Source organism: Nannobrachium achirus (assembly GCF_963921795.1).
Source record: "Nannobrachium achirus genome assembly, chromosome: 21".
Classification (NCBI taxonomy): Eukaryota; Metazoa; Chordata; class Actinopteri; order Myctophiformes; family Myctophidae; genus Nannobrachium; species Nannobrachium achirus.
This window is the reverse complement of record NC_137828.1, coordinates 20311791-20327704: the sequence shown is the minus strand read 5'-3', so window position 1 is coordinate 20327704 and position 15914 is coordinate 20311791. Positions and strand designations below refer to the sequence as shown.

At 44.3% G+C, this 15914-nt stretch overlaps 2 protein-coding genes across 2 annotated transcripts; one reads left to right on the top strand and one right to left on the bottom strand.

Annotated features, from left to right (window-relative positions):
- Nucleotides 1-125: 125 nt before the first annotated feature.
- On the bottom strand, nucleotides 126-8197 carry LOC308306631 (extracellular calcium-sensing receptor-like; the record flags this gene model as incomplete). Its single annotated transcript, XM_080751672.1, has 9 exons — nucleotides 126-1039; nucleotides 1795-1918; nucleotides 2015-2242; nucleotides 3827-4102; nucleotides 4649-4855; nucleotides 5803-6072; nucleotides 7021-7107; nucleotides 7540-7813; nucleotides 7956-8197. 9 exons carry the CDS (start codon nucleotides 8195-8197, stop codon nucleotides 126-128), a joined length of 2622 nt encoding a protein of 873 aa, XP_080607798.1.
- Nucleotides 8198-13040: 4843 nt separating this feature from the next.
- On the top strand, nucleotides 13041-14888 carry LOC308306509 (glycosylphosphatidylinositol anchor attachment 1 protein-like; the record flags this gene model as incomplete). Its single annotated transcript, XM_080751529.1, has 1 exon — nucleotides 13041-14888. One exon carries the CDS (start codon nucleotides 13041-13043, stop codon nucleotides 14886-14888), a length of 1848 nt encoding a protein of 615 aa, XP_080607655.1.
- Between the last annotated feature and the right edge of the window lie 1026 nt (nucleotides 14889-15914).

Here is a 15914-nt window from a genome sequence, read left to right as displayed (position 1 = left end):
AAAATGTTAATTTAATCTGATAGAAAAATGAGTCTATTACTAACAAGGTTAACAGCAATACAATTAAATATACACTTGGTATAAAATACACACAGAGAAAATGTATTGTTATTGAATTTATGCATCTACGTATCGTTGCTACCTCGACCCATGATGGACTTCTTAGTGTTTCTCTCAGGTCTAAAAAGGATTATGTAACACTTTGGTCCAAAAAGTGCCACCAAAATACCAAAACTAGACGCTAAAATAGCAAAGACCTCCACTACATCCGCATATTTGCCTGGAGAGCTGATATATGCCGGGATGAAGGCTATCCACACGGCACAGAATATCAACATGCTGAAAGTTATTAACTTGGCTTCGTTGAAGTTATCTGGAAGATTTCGTGCCATGAAAGCTAGGAGGCAGCTGAGGAGAGCCAGCAAACCGATATAACCCAGTAACACCGCAAAACCAACGGTGGATCCCACCACACACTCATAGACGATCTTGTCACTGTGATATTGTGTGTTTTTATGGGGGGTTGGCGAGGCGGATACAAGCCAGGCCACGCAGATGGCTGCCTGAATGAAAGTAAGAGACAGAACTGTTCCTCTCTGCTGCATGGAACCAAACCACTTCATAATGTCTGCTCCTCCAGGCTTGGAGGTCTTGAACACGGCCAACACCACCATAGTCTTTACCAGGATACAGGAGACGCACATCACAAAGCTGATGCCGAACACTGCGTGTCTCAGCTGGCAGGTCCACATTCTGGGACGACCAATGAACAGCAGGGAGCACAGGAAACACAGTTTGAGTGACAACAGGAGAAGGAAGCTGAGTTCAGAGTTGTTGGCGCGCACCATGGGCGTGCTGCGATGATAGATGAAGATTCCCAGGACGACGGCACAGATGAGTGTGCCCAGCAACGAGGTGGTTGTCAAGGAGATGCCCAGGGCCTCGTGGTAGGAGAGAAACTCCATGCTCTTGGGGACACAGTGGTCACGTTTGGGACTGGACCAGAAGTCCTCTGGACAACTGGTGCACTCTGTAGAGTCTAATGAAGACAGCATGGTTAATGGGATGCAAGTACAGTAACAACCTAAAGATAATCTGCTACATACATAATTTAAAGTCAATCCCCTTGGGCTATGGGAATTCATTAGGCAGAGAATGCTATGTTTGTAGCCTGCATCTCACGCAGCCCGAGGGAGAGAGAGAGGGGACGTGTGAAGCATGTTTACCGTATCTTACTATGCTGCTTATTTCTCACCTCAATGTTCTTAGATACATATTGGAATGTACCGTTTGGGTTTAAAACGAGTAATGCTCCGTCTGGCTGTCATCTTGAATGCGATTCAAAATAGAGTATTTCTGTAATTACCGGTAAATTCAGCTGTGTTTGGATGAACGTGCAGATATGGGAATCAAACAGGTGAATGTAATTAAGGTTCATTTATATTCATAAAATCCTATCCATGTCATCACACAGAATGTTTTCGTACACAGGAAGTAATTAAGATTGGCTTTTTAGGGACTTTTTTTTAAAAGATATTATTTTGCCTTTATTGATAGTACAGTATTATAGGTAGACAGGAAACAGAGACAGAGAGACAGATATTGCAGCAAAGGCCGTCGGGATCGGGAAACGAACCCACAACGCGCTGTCAGGCGTCAGAGCCTATGTGGTATGTGGCCTGGACCGGTAGGCCAGCAGGCGCCCCGGCTTTTTGATATAAACATAATTTTTATGTTATGACCACGTAATGCTCTAAAAACGTATTTTTCATTTCACTTGGTCTTTAAACCTACCAGTCTCATTGCTGATCTCTCCCCCAGAACAAGCAATGCAGTCAAAGCAGCAGACAGGTTCTCCTTTCCTTCTGGCTACACGGCTTCCAGGAGAACAGCTCTCACTGCACACTGACCGAGGAGGCTGCAGAGGAAAGTAGCAATCAATTTAAGACTAAATACTAAATTACATTCACATCATGAGCTCAACATGAGCCGATTTAGAACGAGATTAAGTGACCTTTTTCGATTCAAAGTTCCAGAAGATTCTGTCTTCATCAAGGATGAGTTCTTCAACGCCGGAGGCTGACTTCTTGTACACTCCCACATTGAGAACCTTTGCGCTTCCATCAGGGAACCGTGCCCAGTTGATAACATCATAGAATGGTAAAGCATCGCCATTCTTGTCAAATGATACCGGCTCACCAATTGATGTGGTGAAGTTTATCTTTTCCAGATAATAGACAAGCTAGAAATGGTGATGAGCAAAATTATAAAGAGAAAGAGACTTTAAAAAACCTAATGCAATATACATGGGACTTCTGGTGCATTAACTAAAAACTTATAGTATTTTACAACACAATACAGAAATGAATTGTATTGCTGTTGTTCCAAGTGAATACAAATGAAGGGTGCATAAAACTTATTTTGATTGGCCCATTCATTTGCAAGCCGGTTATTCAAATCAAATGATTTATTTTGCCAAATATCGGCTCATGTTCTCTACTGTCAGAAAACAATATTCCAATGGTCTCCAGGAGTAAAATAATAATAATAATAATAATAATAATAATGCTAGTTTATTTACCAGCTTTCCCCTCTGGGAAAGGAGGTTACTAAATTAAAGACCAAGTGAAATGGCTATTTTGGGTATTTTATTTTGAAGTTTCAGTCTGAAAAGGAAGCCTGTGTGTTTCTGAACCAATCAAAAAGGACCAGCCATAGAGTATATATAAAATAGAGAGCGGACGGGCCCCGCCCCCAAGATCATTTCAATGCAAGTGCTCAGTGGCGTTTTGAAGCAACGGCTACGTGCTAGCATGTAGCTAATCCAGGTGCATTCTGGGGGAAATTGGAACCAGCTCTGGTTCCAAAACGTCACGAATGACGTCACGAACGACGTCGACGTCCATTGAACCCTATTGTAGACCCCAGCGCCGCGCTCTTATGCTCGTGCATGTATGTTTCACCCCGCCTGAAATTCCAGCTTTGGCCAGTAGGGCGGCCGCTTCAATATTTACAAGCCGTTCTGGGGGCTTGGGACCAGCCCTTCAGGCGATGGGATGTAAAATCTGAGTCATGTGATGCTTTATGTTTTGTTTGTAGCCCTCATTAGCAAGGTAAAGAGACAGACCAGGCTGCTTCTTTTACAGAACATGTGTTACCAAGTTGCTTATTATTCTAACCTATAATGTTTACAGATACATATTGTATTGTGCGCATTAAGTTTACAATGAGTAATACATAGTTTGGAAGTCATCTTAAATGAGATTCAAAACGGAGTAGCTCTATAATTAAAAACAGCTGTGTTTGGAGGAATGCCAGCAATGGGAAACAAACAGGTGAATGCAATCAACGGTTTGTTTATATTGAAGCAGACCTGTCTGTCATCACGCAGCACGTTTATGTTCACGGGAAGTAAGTAAGAATGGCCTATTTAGGGACCTTTAATGTAAAAATACACAAAAATTGTTTATTTTCTAAAAAAAAAATGGCATCTAGTGTTAGGAATGCCCATATGATTACCAAGCTCTAAAAGTGTGAAAAACATATTTTTCATTTCCCTGGGTCTTGATGATAATGATAATGGCCTTCTATGTACCAGTGTGTGTGTGTGTACCGCAACATAATAGTATCCCTCTCAAAAGCTTCCATTTAACAGTGTTACTGCACCAAGCACTGATAAACTAATACTGCAAGGCAAGTAGTATTACTATATTATAAAACAATTATAATGCTTTTGTCCATATTTTATGCTTTTTAACAATGTCATACACATTCATTACAAATCTACTAGAAACATTAACGGGTAATCTGTGGATCAGTATTACACCTGCCATGGTTGTATTGTCTTCAAACTGGCACAGCTGTGACCAATGAAAGGCCCTCTTCCTGGCACACACTGCAACATGTCATGGAGGGCATGGGCCAGAGCATACACAGCCTTGTACACATTGTACTCTGGCCTGAAGACTGACAAATCTAAAAGTATTGTTTCTGCTGTTCCTAGGTCCTCTTGTCCTGTACACATCCTTCCACCAGCATCCACCCACTCTGACGGAAGGGGTGCAAATTTACATTGAAATGTGTGCTCCCAAAACTGCCTCACCTGAAGGAACACAAAGAAAACATAAAGGTAGGGTAAGTGGCATTTCCGTGTTGAAAATGTGTTAGTGTTGAGAATCTCTATTAGAGTTCTGATGACAGTAATCATTTCTCTATAAAGTGTTTGTTCAGTCCAGCTCTTCATTAAACAGACAATTTGTTTTCAGGTCGGGATAACAATTGCGGCCAGTCAGGAGAGACAACGCATAGGGGATACAGGATTAACAAATTAAATTGGAAGTGATGACGCAGAGTAATGAGCAGACACAATTGGAATTGGAACTGGAACACTATTAAAAAAAAACTGATAAATGGGGCCGTTTACCTTTTCTTGATTGGCTGAAATTTGCAAAACCACCTGAAGAGCTGGAGAGATAGGGAGACCCCTGTTGAACAAACACTCTATCGCAAAGATTACTATCACAATATAGAGCTTTAACTTTTTAACAAAACACTATCACTTAAAAAAAACACTTCTGTAAGGCGTTAAAAACAGACATCAGTTTGAAATGGCAGGTTAAACACCAAATGAACCTTAAGACTCACTCACTATGCTATTTTCATGGCTGGTGTCAGGGTCATTGTCGGGGTGTACATTTGACAAGAAGTCCCTGAGACCTGGTATCTGTCCACGATGGATGGCAATGCCCAGGACGCCTGTCAGGTACGGCAGGAAACGAGGAGACTCCAGGATGGCATACGACGTCCAGTCTTCACTGGCTATCCACTGCAGACCTGTCACATCCTGCTTTACCACCTGTATATTATTTTACACAATGCTTACTGTGAAAGATACTTGGATCTAGTGTTAATTTTGGCAGCAAATTCCCGATTTAGTTTTAGTCAAAGTCTTTTGAATAAAATGTAATTTAGTTTTTGTCATATTTCAGTCATCTGAAATGTTTTTAGTTTTAGTCTAAATAAAAGACTAAATATCATAAGATTTTAGTCGACTAAATGTACAGTTGATTTTGTCAACAAAAATGTATTTTGTCAGGCCTTGATGGTGGCGTAATGGCAGATTTTACACTTGGTTGCGCTCTGAAAATAGCCGATCTACAAGCTCACAACGGTTGTGAGCTTGTAGATCGGCTACTTTCAGAGACAACAACCGATTGCAACCAGTTCTACTGGATCTCTCCTCCACTAGTCCCTACCATGACATTTTAGTCTAGTTTTTATTTGTTGACACCATTTTTGTCAAGATATTAAGTCATAGTTTTAGTCATCATAGCTTAGTTTTTATTCATTTTCTATTTAGTTTTTGTCAGTGAAAAAAGGTAGTCAACAAACATGTTTCGTCATAGTTTTAGTCGATGAAATCAACACTACTTGGATCAATAGTTGGAAGGGGGGAAAAAACACTAATCCACACTATTGTTGAGCAGTTTGATTAAACTTGGAAAGCATTGCAGTTTAGCTTTTTGAGCGGTGCTAACCGCTCCTACATCTGGCTTTGTCTGTATGCATGCATGAATGTCCGTCCCGGCCTGCATTGGCCAAGCTTTGCGGGACACTTAATGACATTTTCTCATAAAAGGCAGCGCTTACTTCACACTGGGTGAGATTTTTATTTATGTATTTATTAGGCTACATTCAAACCAATTTAAATATATGAAAGGATGTCTCCATACCAACAAAAACTCATTTCAGATTACTTGTAATTATGAATGATTAAAGTAGCATCTATATATTAACCCTAACCTCTTCCATGAGATCGACCAGATAGCTCCCATATGGAAATACAATGACCACACGAGCTGTGGATTTCTTCATCACAGTGACAATTCTCCGAATTTCAGCTGGGTCGTGGTCCCAGGGCATAACCTCCACATACGCCAGACAACCCAAACTGGACTGGGCCAGGTCAGACTGGAAGGATCGGGCAGCATTGCGGCCATAGTCATCATCAGTAAAAAGCATCCCGGCCCACGTCCAGCCATACCGCCTCATAATCTGGAGCATAGCTCGTACCTAATTAGATAAAGAAGGAAGGGGGGAATAAGTGCTTAGGCTTGTACAGTATACACTCAGAGGAGAAATCTACTGCACAGATTCCACGCCAAAAAAGGTCTGATCATTTTCTTTCGATGCTGTCAACAGGGACATTCAGCTCGAGCATAACACAAATAAGCAAATGAGAAACAATATGACACAATTACACTCACTAAAGACATGGCCTGGGGGCCAATTGTGGCAGGGGGGCAGATTTTGTATGGCCTGTGGATTGATGGCTCGCCAGTATTCATACATTGAAGTCATATATTGACTGTTCTGAAATTAACTAGGGCAGACAGGCTATTTCTCAATAGAATTTCAAAGGATTCCTAACTGCTTGTTCCTTGTGTTGTTTCATTCTCAACCAGGGGCCATTGCCATGCCATGCTGGCTTGTTGTGGACATTCTTGTAAAAGTTAATTAAAAACCAGAAACACAGCCCTGAATGACCATAACAGGTCTGTAACTCTGAGAGTTAAGGAGGTCCTTAGTTGCAAATAAATACTTTGAGAACCACTAGTCCTAGTGGACTCCCTAGTGCCATAGTGTTGTAGTAAATCAGTGTGTTCTGAAGAAAACCTGGAGACTTGTTTTTATTTCATTGACTTTTCTGTTGAGGCCTTTTCACACCAGTCCATTTGTCTACACAGCTATTTGAACAAAGACACAATCTATTTGACTATGAATATATTGGCAATGCAGCGCATTGTGCAAAAAAAGGGGGGAAAGCCTGAATAATCTTTTGATATGTTCATAGGCACAGCACAGAGGATTACTTACATTTGGTTACACTGTAAAGGATATTGCACTGTACTTGTATAACATTATTGGAAATTATGGACACCCCTTCACTAGAGGGGTGTTTTTGTCAAGTGTGTAGAATATGTACTGATACCAACAGATCTTTGGTCTGTAGAAGTTCACCTGGAAGGCATCACTTGGAATTGTTCTAAAGAAGGATGGGAACTGATTCTGGTCACTCAAACAGGAGCAGGCAGCATAGTAACTCACCTGAAAAAGACAAAGCATCTGTTCTGTAAAAAAAATTTAATTCATTACATTTTGTGACACATTTTCCCTGTAAAGCAGAGAGCCTGTGTGCGGAGCAGAGTGGGAGAAAATGTGGGTAAAAAAAAATATATTTGCTTGCGGACCATAAAAAAGGGGCCACAACTCAAAACTGTTCCCTTCAGCACCATGGATAGTGACACTGTCATTTTCAATTAGACATGTGGACATTGGGGTTTGAATAATACGGACAACAGTAATACATCACACAGTCCCCTCTTTTCTGTGCCAGAGAGAGAGAGAGGCTCTTTGGCTTTCAAGCTGTAAAAAAATATAGGACATAAAATATACATTGTCATAATAGATTGGGATATATTAAATTAAGCATGAATCAAATTGAAACTTGAAAAGAGGGTTCAAGTATAGGAAACTTACCATGGGCACTCTGTACAAACCTAATATACTAGAGATGGCAATGGAATTAGTTGAGGAATCAGCACCCACAATTCCGAGCAATGGAGGGGACCCGACACAGCGCTCATCCAGTTGAAACTGCTCCTCTCTCCCACTGACCAATGACAAAGCTGTACGGAATGCAACTCCAAGTTTGTGACAAGTATCGTAAATCCTATATCCCAGAGTCACATTGGGCAGCAGCCTGGGGTTTCCGTTGATCTCTGTGATTGCAAAAGCCATCGTCTGAGCCCATCTGAACCTTTGAATGTCAAAACTAACACACAAGTAACCTTGAGTAGAGGAGTAGTATAGAGTAGTGTAGAAACATCCTGTGCTAGTGCTTTTCAAAAACAAATAACGTGTTCTCCTGTTTTGCTTTTGTATGTGATACTCACCCATAGCAGGTGGGGTCCTGTGGCTTGGAGGTGAAAGACAGCCCAGGGAAGATAGAAGAGAGGTGGATATGGAACAAGCCTCCCAGAATGAAGTCGCCAGCCTTGTAAATCTGGTTGAGAGTAAACTTTGCCTGTAACTCACAGGAAGTGGAAGGGGAGGGAGACATAGGAGAGGAGTAATAGAACAAAATCAAGTACAGGTACAGGTATGAAAGCATGTGTATGTCTAGAGAAGCCCTCATGACCGTCCTCCTCTGTCCAACCCCCACTTTTCCAAGTCTGTCCAGATGCATTTTATACACGGTGCGAGACCATCCCATGTGCCAATGTATGTCATTACGTCATCGGTCACAGCTAGTGAAGTAGGGAGGCAGGGCTTAACATACTTAACATATTAGGGGCGGCTGTGGCTCAGGAGGTAGAGCAGGTCGTCCAATGATCTGAGGGTCGTGGTTCGAATTCCGGCTCCTCCCGTCCACAGTCCTGTCCAAGTGTCCTTTGCCAAGATACCGATCTCCACATTGCCTCCAATGAGTCGGTCGGTATTAGCTTGCCAGTGCCACCATTCGTGTGTGAATGTGCGAAGTGAGAGCATGGGCATCACCTCCCAATGAATGAATGAATGAACCATTGTAAAGCGCTTAGAAAAGCACTCTAAAAAAGCTATTCATTATTAGTTATCCTTTCATAACACATTAACCCTCTAAAAAGGTTAATGTGTTGTCCCAGGCTGGTGCCAGAGAAAACATTATAGGGAGAATATGTATGTGCTCATCATGTTTTATGGCAATCTGTCAATAGATTTTTGAGATATGCAATTGGAATTTTTGGACCAAGAGGGCCATGGAAAACGCCATGAAAATATTGCAGCTCTCAGCAAGCAGATAGAAATTAGCTTGATTTCAGACTAAGCTTCCTGAAGCTTGTGTCTGACATTGGCTCCATTGTAAGCGATTACAAAGGGGAGGGGATTGGTGGGAGGGGTTGGTGTTTGACTGACCCTCGCACGCTGTTTCTGCGTGCGGGAGAGTCCGCACAGCACTGTGTTCAGAGAGTGATGATCATGTACAGTACATACTTTACTGTTCATGCTTGTTTGAGCACATATGGTGCGTACACGTACTCACGACAATGAGTGCTTGCGTCGTGTATTGATCAAACACCATTCACACCGTCTGTTTCAGACGGGGGACTTTAACATATCAAAGATAAAAAAGCGGCAGAGTGTCAACAGTGCAAATTAACTGTCTGTCACTCCTCTCCTCCACTCAGAGCCCGCACTGGCTGTAAACTGAGGAGAGTCCCTCTTTTGCAGGTATTTCAGTGCGAGTGTATCAAAAATGCACCTCGGTTAAGGTGGAGACGACCTCCCGTTGGGCCGACCAGGTTAACGTCCACCAGGTTAGCAATCACCAGTGTCGGCAGGTTAGCATTCACCAGCATTAGTTTTACTGAGGTTAGGGTTAGGGTTAAGGATAGGTTTAGGTGGTCGGACCAACGGGAGGTCGAACCAAAATAGTCCCCCCCGACATTCGGCACCTCCGCGCAGCCAATCACAAGCTTCCGCTTTTAATTCCATAGTTACAGCCCTGTAAAGGTCCATTTAGAACCCCATCAAGGAACTACGAGGGTCCCTGGACCCCACTTTGAGAACCACCTGACTTAACCACATGCATAAACCCATATGAACGAGGAAACAATTAAGTGAAACCCCTGCCTGAGGTAGTCGTCAAACGTATATCAGGCTTACCTCACATTTTCTCCCGTGTCACCACTTACATTAGTGAAGTGGTACAGATGTGACGCAAAGCTCCGGTTAGCCAATCAGGGAAGCCAATGCCTCCATAACAAACACATTGGTGCAGCGACACAAACAGGCACGTGCACACATAAGACATCAAAGGGGGCTTGAGCCCCTGCCCTTTTACCCGTCTGTAAAAAGTGCCCTCTCCAGACCATGAATGCAGTTTTTACTATGGTGAAAGAATTGAAAATGCCCTCTTTCTATGCCATACATAAAGGCAGTGTTCAAGAGAATTGCCTCTCCTGAACTTGAATGCAGCATCTTATGTTGAAAGAATTGCCCTCTCTGTGTAGCAATCCATGCCGTTACGCCACATCTCCAGTATTGACTTGATTATGCTTAGGTCAGTGTGGTATCACACACCGAAAATAGCCGACCTCCTCCAAGCTCACAACGCGCCGCAGCGCGACGCGCTGTGAGCTTGGAGGTCTGCTATTTTCGATATTTCCACTAAAAGGCCTTTTTAGAAATCTCATCCCCTGCCTCTCTAACATTCTCTGCACGTCCCTTGGCACAAACGTGACGCAGAGCGGGACCGATCTGTGAAGCAGAGCGGGTTGCGTTGGACAATCAGGAGGCCGGTGCCCACACTCTCCAAAGGTACAGAGATTATTCCGCCAACCTTTGTGTTTTTTTTGTTTTTGAAAACCGTTGGTCGGATCAAACTGTCACTCGGCACTGAAGCCGGTATTTATGTCAGATGGTGCCCGAGTTATGCCCAGGACAGACAGACAGACAGACAGACAGACAGACAGACAGACAGACAGACAGACAGACAGACAGACATTTTGATAAAGAGAGAATGGATATATTATTGGTACGCATGATGCTTTCAAGGTTGAGACTAATTAGTGCGGCTGCCTACAGGGCAACCAGACTATAGTTCTTGTCCAACTTTATTACTTTTGCCAGCAGAGCGCACAAGTACTGCTACAACATTTTCATTAGAAAATACTGACATCAAAAGTCTATTTTTTTTTATGTCAATATGTTGAAAATAAAAGTAAATAGCCTGTTTTCTATTCAGTAACCGTAAAATTCTTGCTTAAACTGTTTTAAAGCTTTGGAGCAGCACGTTTACAGACATTTTGTCAATGTTTTATCATTAAACATAACAGTAAAATAAATATTTCCATTTTCTCTCAAGTATCCCCTGTAGTACCCCAGCGTACCCATAGGGGTACATCCCCATTTGAGAAACACTGCTCTAGAATAGAGTAAACCACAAAGGTCCTTTTCTTATTGGACAATAGAATGGATTTGAGGACTGGTCAAGCTTCACGTGACGTGACATCACAATACACAGGCAACCACACTTGCAATTTCCCAGAATTGCACCTTTCGAGTTAGTATACATCAGGGCCAATGACAGAGGTGACAGCCTGTATAGCACAGGCCCAAGTTCTCATATATGATGTAGGCCAGGGCCAGGGGTCTTCAACAGGGGGTCCGGGACCCCTAGGGGGTCCACAGAGTTACAACAGGGGGTCCTCCAAATCTTTGTGTGATAGAAACCTTTTTATAGTGTCTATATTCTGAGAACTTATGCCAAAGCGTTGTGAGCTTGTAGATCAGCTATTTTCGGCAAAGAGCTTTGGTGTAGAGGGGAAAAAGAGCAGACTAAGTACAGAGTGAAAGGTCAGGTTTATGAAGTATCGACGGTTCAGTGGGTTAAATATCTGAGAACACAAATAGACACGAATCCAAAATACGCTGACGATTGTGCTGTCAAACGATGAAACCATTATGGAATCTATGAAAAGGTTGTGGGGATCCCTGCTTCATCTCTCTCTCAACAAAGGGGTCCTTGACTCCTTGGCCTGAAAACATTGAATACCCCTGATGTAGCTTAACAGAGGCCCATGATGCAACAGACTGGAGAGTTCCAGGGGGAACGGAGATGCCAGAGTGGAGGACTGGGGATGTTGCAGGGGCGTCAATTGGGTATGGCAGGGGTATGCAGCTGCCATACCCTGGGTCCAGGGGGGGAAATAAAAGTTACCTTTAAATATAAATCCATGAATGTCTCTTTGTCTATCTGTATAATGTTGTTAAATTATAGTAAAATAACTACAACATTTAACAAAATGGTCATTTTAACAAGGTATTGTGGCATGTTTAACATGCCAAGTTTAGCTGCACTTGAACAACCATTCCAGGCTGCCATATCCAGCCCAAGAAACCGTAGAAACGGGGGGAAATAGAATGTACTTCTTAAGGTATGGCAACATGACTGGTGTCTTGCACGCGCAAATGTTGCCATACCTTAGCTTTTTCTGAACTGACGCCACTGGGATGTTGTCAGCTAGTTGAAGTGGCTGAGGTGTGAGGGGAAATCAAGGTGGAAGCCCGAGGCAACAAGGCATCTTCAACTCACAGAGGTGTTCCTGTAATGAGCTCGGCCCCCGAACGACAGTCCCTTAGCTGAGTGATGTAATCTGACAAAACATGTTGTTTTTAATTCATTAACCCAGGACTAAGAGACGTATCAACAGGCCACTGAGAAGACACAAGGTTTAAACATTGCATCGGTGTATAATTGGATTATTTTAATTGTTTATATTGTTTATAATTGTTTTAAACCAGAGGTCTTCAACTGTCAACTCAGTACTTCTCCCCTCTACACAAAACCTCTTCTGCGAGGCGTTTTGAGAAAGGGCTCCCCTCCAGTTATTTTCTCTACGGTACACGTTTTTGTACAATAGCCGATCTACAAACTCACATTGCGTCTCGTTGCGACACGTTGTGAGTTTGTAGATCTGCCGTTTTTGCCCGAATGTTAGCACCAGAGTAGTTGATTCAAGTGGATAAGCCTTTGGTTCTCAAAGTGGGGTTCAAATGAGTTCATACTGTATATATATATATATATATATCATCAAAACCAGATTAACCATATGATCTGCTATTTGAAAATAGCAGATCTACAGGCTAACAACTACAGGCCCACCAACTAATTGTCGGGACTTCCCTTGCATCGGTTTCATTGAAAGGAAAGGAATTTACATGTGTTCTTTTATAACTCTATGCTCTACTGGCTATGTCACCACCTTACCACATCATCACTATGATGTTGCTATGATGTCAGATATGCCCAAAACATTATATTTGGTGTGGAGTATTGGTCACCCATTCCTGGTTATGTAAGTTGCAGCCGTCATCATCGCGCCACATCATCAGTTTTGCAGTTTTGCAATATAGTGGCCGAAAAAGATTGCACCGTGACCAGTCTCTCTGTGTTGTGTGCCACACTTTCCCTGGCCTACAGGACAGCATTCACCCAGATGGCACTACTGTTAGACCCAAACAGAAGGCGTGCTTTGACAAGTGTGCTCCACCGCTGGCATGCCTTGATCTCTGTTATATGTTACATTGCAGGCGTGGCGTGGTTCATGGGCCTTGCCTTTGAGCCATTCATTCCGCGTACATACATATCGGAGAATGCCTTGGGTCACACTGTGGTTCAGGAGCATTTCACAGCAGGGGAGATGACTCTGGCCGCTGGCAGGGAGTTTGCGGCTAACAGAAAGAAGGCAGATGGAATGCCAGTGGATTGGTTGGTGAGAGCCATGCAGTCTCGAGGGCTGGAGGTGTTTACCCAGACCTTCAACCGCACACTCCCCTTCCCAGATGAAAACAAAGAGAGACTTATCGTCAAAGGTACAAATGTGTATGGGATCCTGCGGGCTCCTAGAGCCCATCGCTCTGCAGCCCTGGTGCTGAGTGCCCCCTCCAGCCCAGGGTGTAGCAACAACCAGGCCGTGGGCCTTCTGCTTGGCTTGGCGCAGTACTTTCGGAGTCAGATTTACTGGGCCAAGGATATAATCTTCCTGGTCAATGATCATGGTCTGATTGGCATGCAGGCCTGGCTGGAGGGCTACCACCACACCAACACTAGTACGGGTATGTACTGGTCTCCACTCCAAGGCCGCGGGGGCTCCATTCAGGCAGCATTGTCCTTGGACCTCAGCAGTGATGTCATCACCAGCTTAGATCTGGTTCTAGAGGGGCTTAATGGTCAGCTTCCCAACCTGGATATGGTCAACACCTTCAGTGCCTTCTGCCAGAGTCTAAGGGTTCCCTGCACCATCCAGGGCAAGGTTCAGAGGAAAGACTGGGACACAGTGTCGGGTTACAGCCATGCTGTTCAGACCATGTTGCTGATGGTATTGAAGCAGGCCAGTGGGCGGCCCTGGGGTGACCACGGACTGTTCTTGCGCTACCAAATTGATGCTGCCTCCATCAAGGGGATCAACAGTTTTCAACCGTACAATGCTGATGACACCAACATCGGCAGGCTCCTGGAAGGAATGTATCGGAAGCTCAATAATCACTCAGGTCGCCTGAACCGCTCTTACCTTTTCTACCTCATGCCATCGCTCTCTCACTTCATCTCCATCGCTTACTACATGCCAGCTTTTGGCCTGCTTGCCATCATACCGTTGCTTCATGCCTCAGACTTATGGGATCAACTTGTATCTCCGCCATCAAGAGTAGACGATGGCGTCACTGACGTCAAGCCGCCATCCGGCCCTCCGGGGGTGCTGTTGTCTGTGTTGACTCCGATAGGGATCAGCCACCTGACAGGCATGGCTCTGTACACACTGCCCATCCGCATGGCTGTGGGACTCCTCAATATGTCTGAGACGGAGGCTGTTGTCCTGACAGTCATGGCCATCTACACGGCAGGCCTCGCACTTCCTCACATCACACACAGGCTGCTGTCAGGACGGCATACGGAGCGGGGTTGGAGAGTTCTGAAGCTGGTGGCTGTCTTGTACTTAACTCTGCTGCTGGGTTGCACCACCTTCGTCAACTTCTCCCTGGCCTTCATCTTGGCTCTCACCTTGGTGCCCCTGGCAGCCTCCGTCACACCCGACGTACCAAAGTTTCCGTCGGCTTTCGCCATGATCATCCTCAGCCCTGCCGGCATACTACTTTTCAGCGTGTTCCTCTTCCAGGAGCTGCAGGAAATGCCTGTCAGCTTCCCGGATGGCTGGATGCTCTTCCTGTCCGCCATCTCACAAGGCGTCCTGGACAACTCCCTGTATGGCTCTCTGGTCTACCCTCTTGTGGCCTTGATGATCTACCCCTGTTGGCTGCTGTTCTGGAATATTCTTTTCTGGAAGTAGTAAATACAGTCATCAGGCCAAGAGCTGCAATCACTTTTGGCAATAGGAAATCTCTTTGTTTGAAGTTGTATTGGTTCTTTATTTCAACAGGTAGCTTTCACAGGGTAATGTAGTCTCTAAAATAGGAACCTCAAGAATGAAATCAAGTCATTATGAGGCATATACCAGTAAGACTCCCTAATCGGGAGATATGCGACTGTCATGTTGCATACACAAACTTCAGAAGGCAATCGTAGCCAATCAGGAGGGAATATGGGTGTTGATGACATGACTTTAGAGATACTGTGTACCGCTTTGTGTGATTGTATGCCAAAATCTGTGGGAGCAGTGTCCAAAAATGTGTTTTGCAAAAATCGGCCTGATGGTGGCGCTAGAAGAGGGCCATGTGAGAAATCAGGTTGTGATTTGCCATCCAAGGAGTCTGTGTCAAAGTTTGGCATCGATAGGGCCAACGGTGGCAGAGATACGAGTAGGGGCAGAAGTGTGACGTGACTTGACGTGACGTGGCGTGACGTGACGTGACGTGACGTGACGTGACGTGACGTGGCGTGATGTGATGTGACAGACTAGACAGACAGACAGACAGACAGACAGACAGCCGGTGGAGCTTTTCATATTGCGACCTGGCGGTCGCAATAAGCTTACAGTCAGCAGGTAGCGAGTTTAGAAACTACGCTTGCTAAGGGAAAACCACGCCCCGCACTCATTTTTGAAGCTTGTGATTGGCTGAACCGGAGGTAGGGAGCGCTCCATTGTAGTCACTTGGACCGCGGCAGAGGTGCACCAAAACTTAAACCTATCCTTAACTCTAACCCTAACCCTAACCCTAACCCTAACCCTAACCTCAGTAAAACTAACCTGCCGACGCTGGTGAGTAGCTAACCTGCCGACGCTGTTGAAAACGAGCGCTCCTTCCCTTAGCAAGCATAGAGTTTCTAAACTCGCCAGCAGGTAGGAGCTGCAATCACCTTTTAGATTTTTCAGAACTTAGGTTTTATTAAGAGTGAAGGACATTGGATGTTCAAA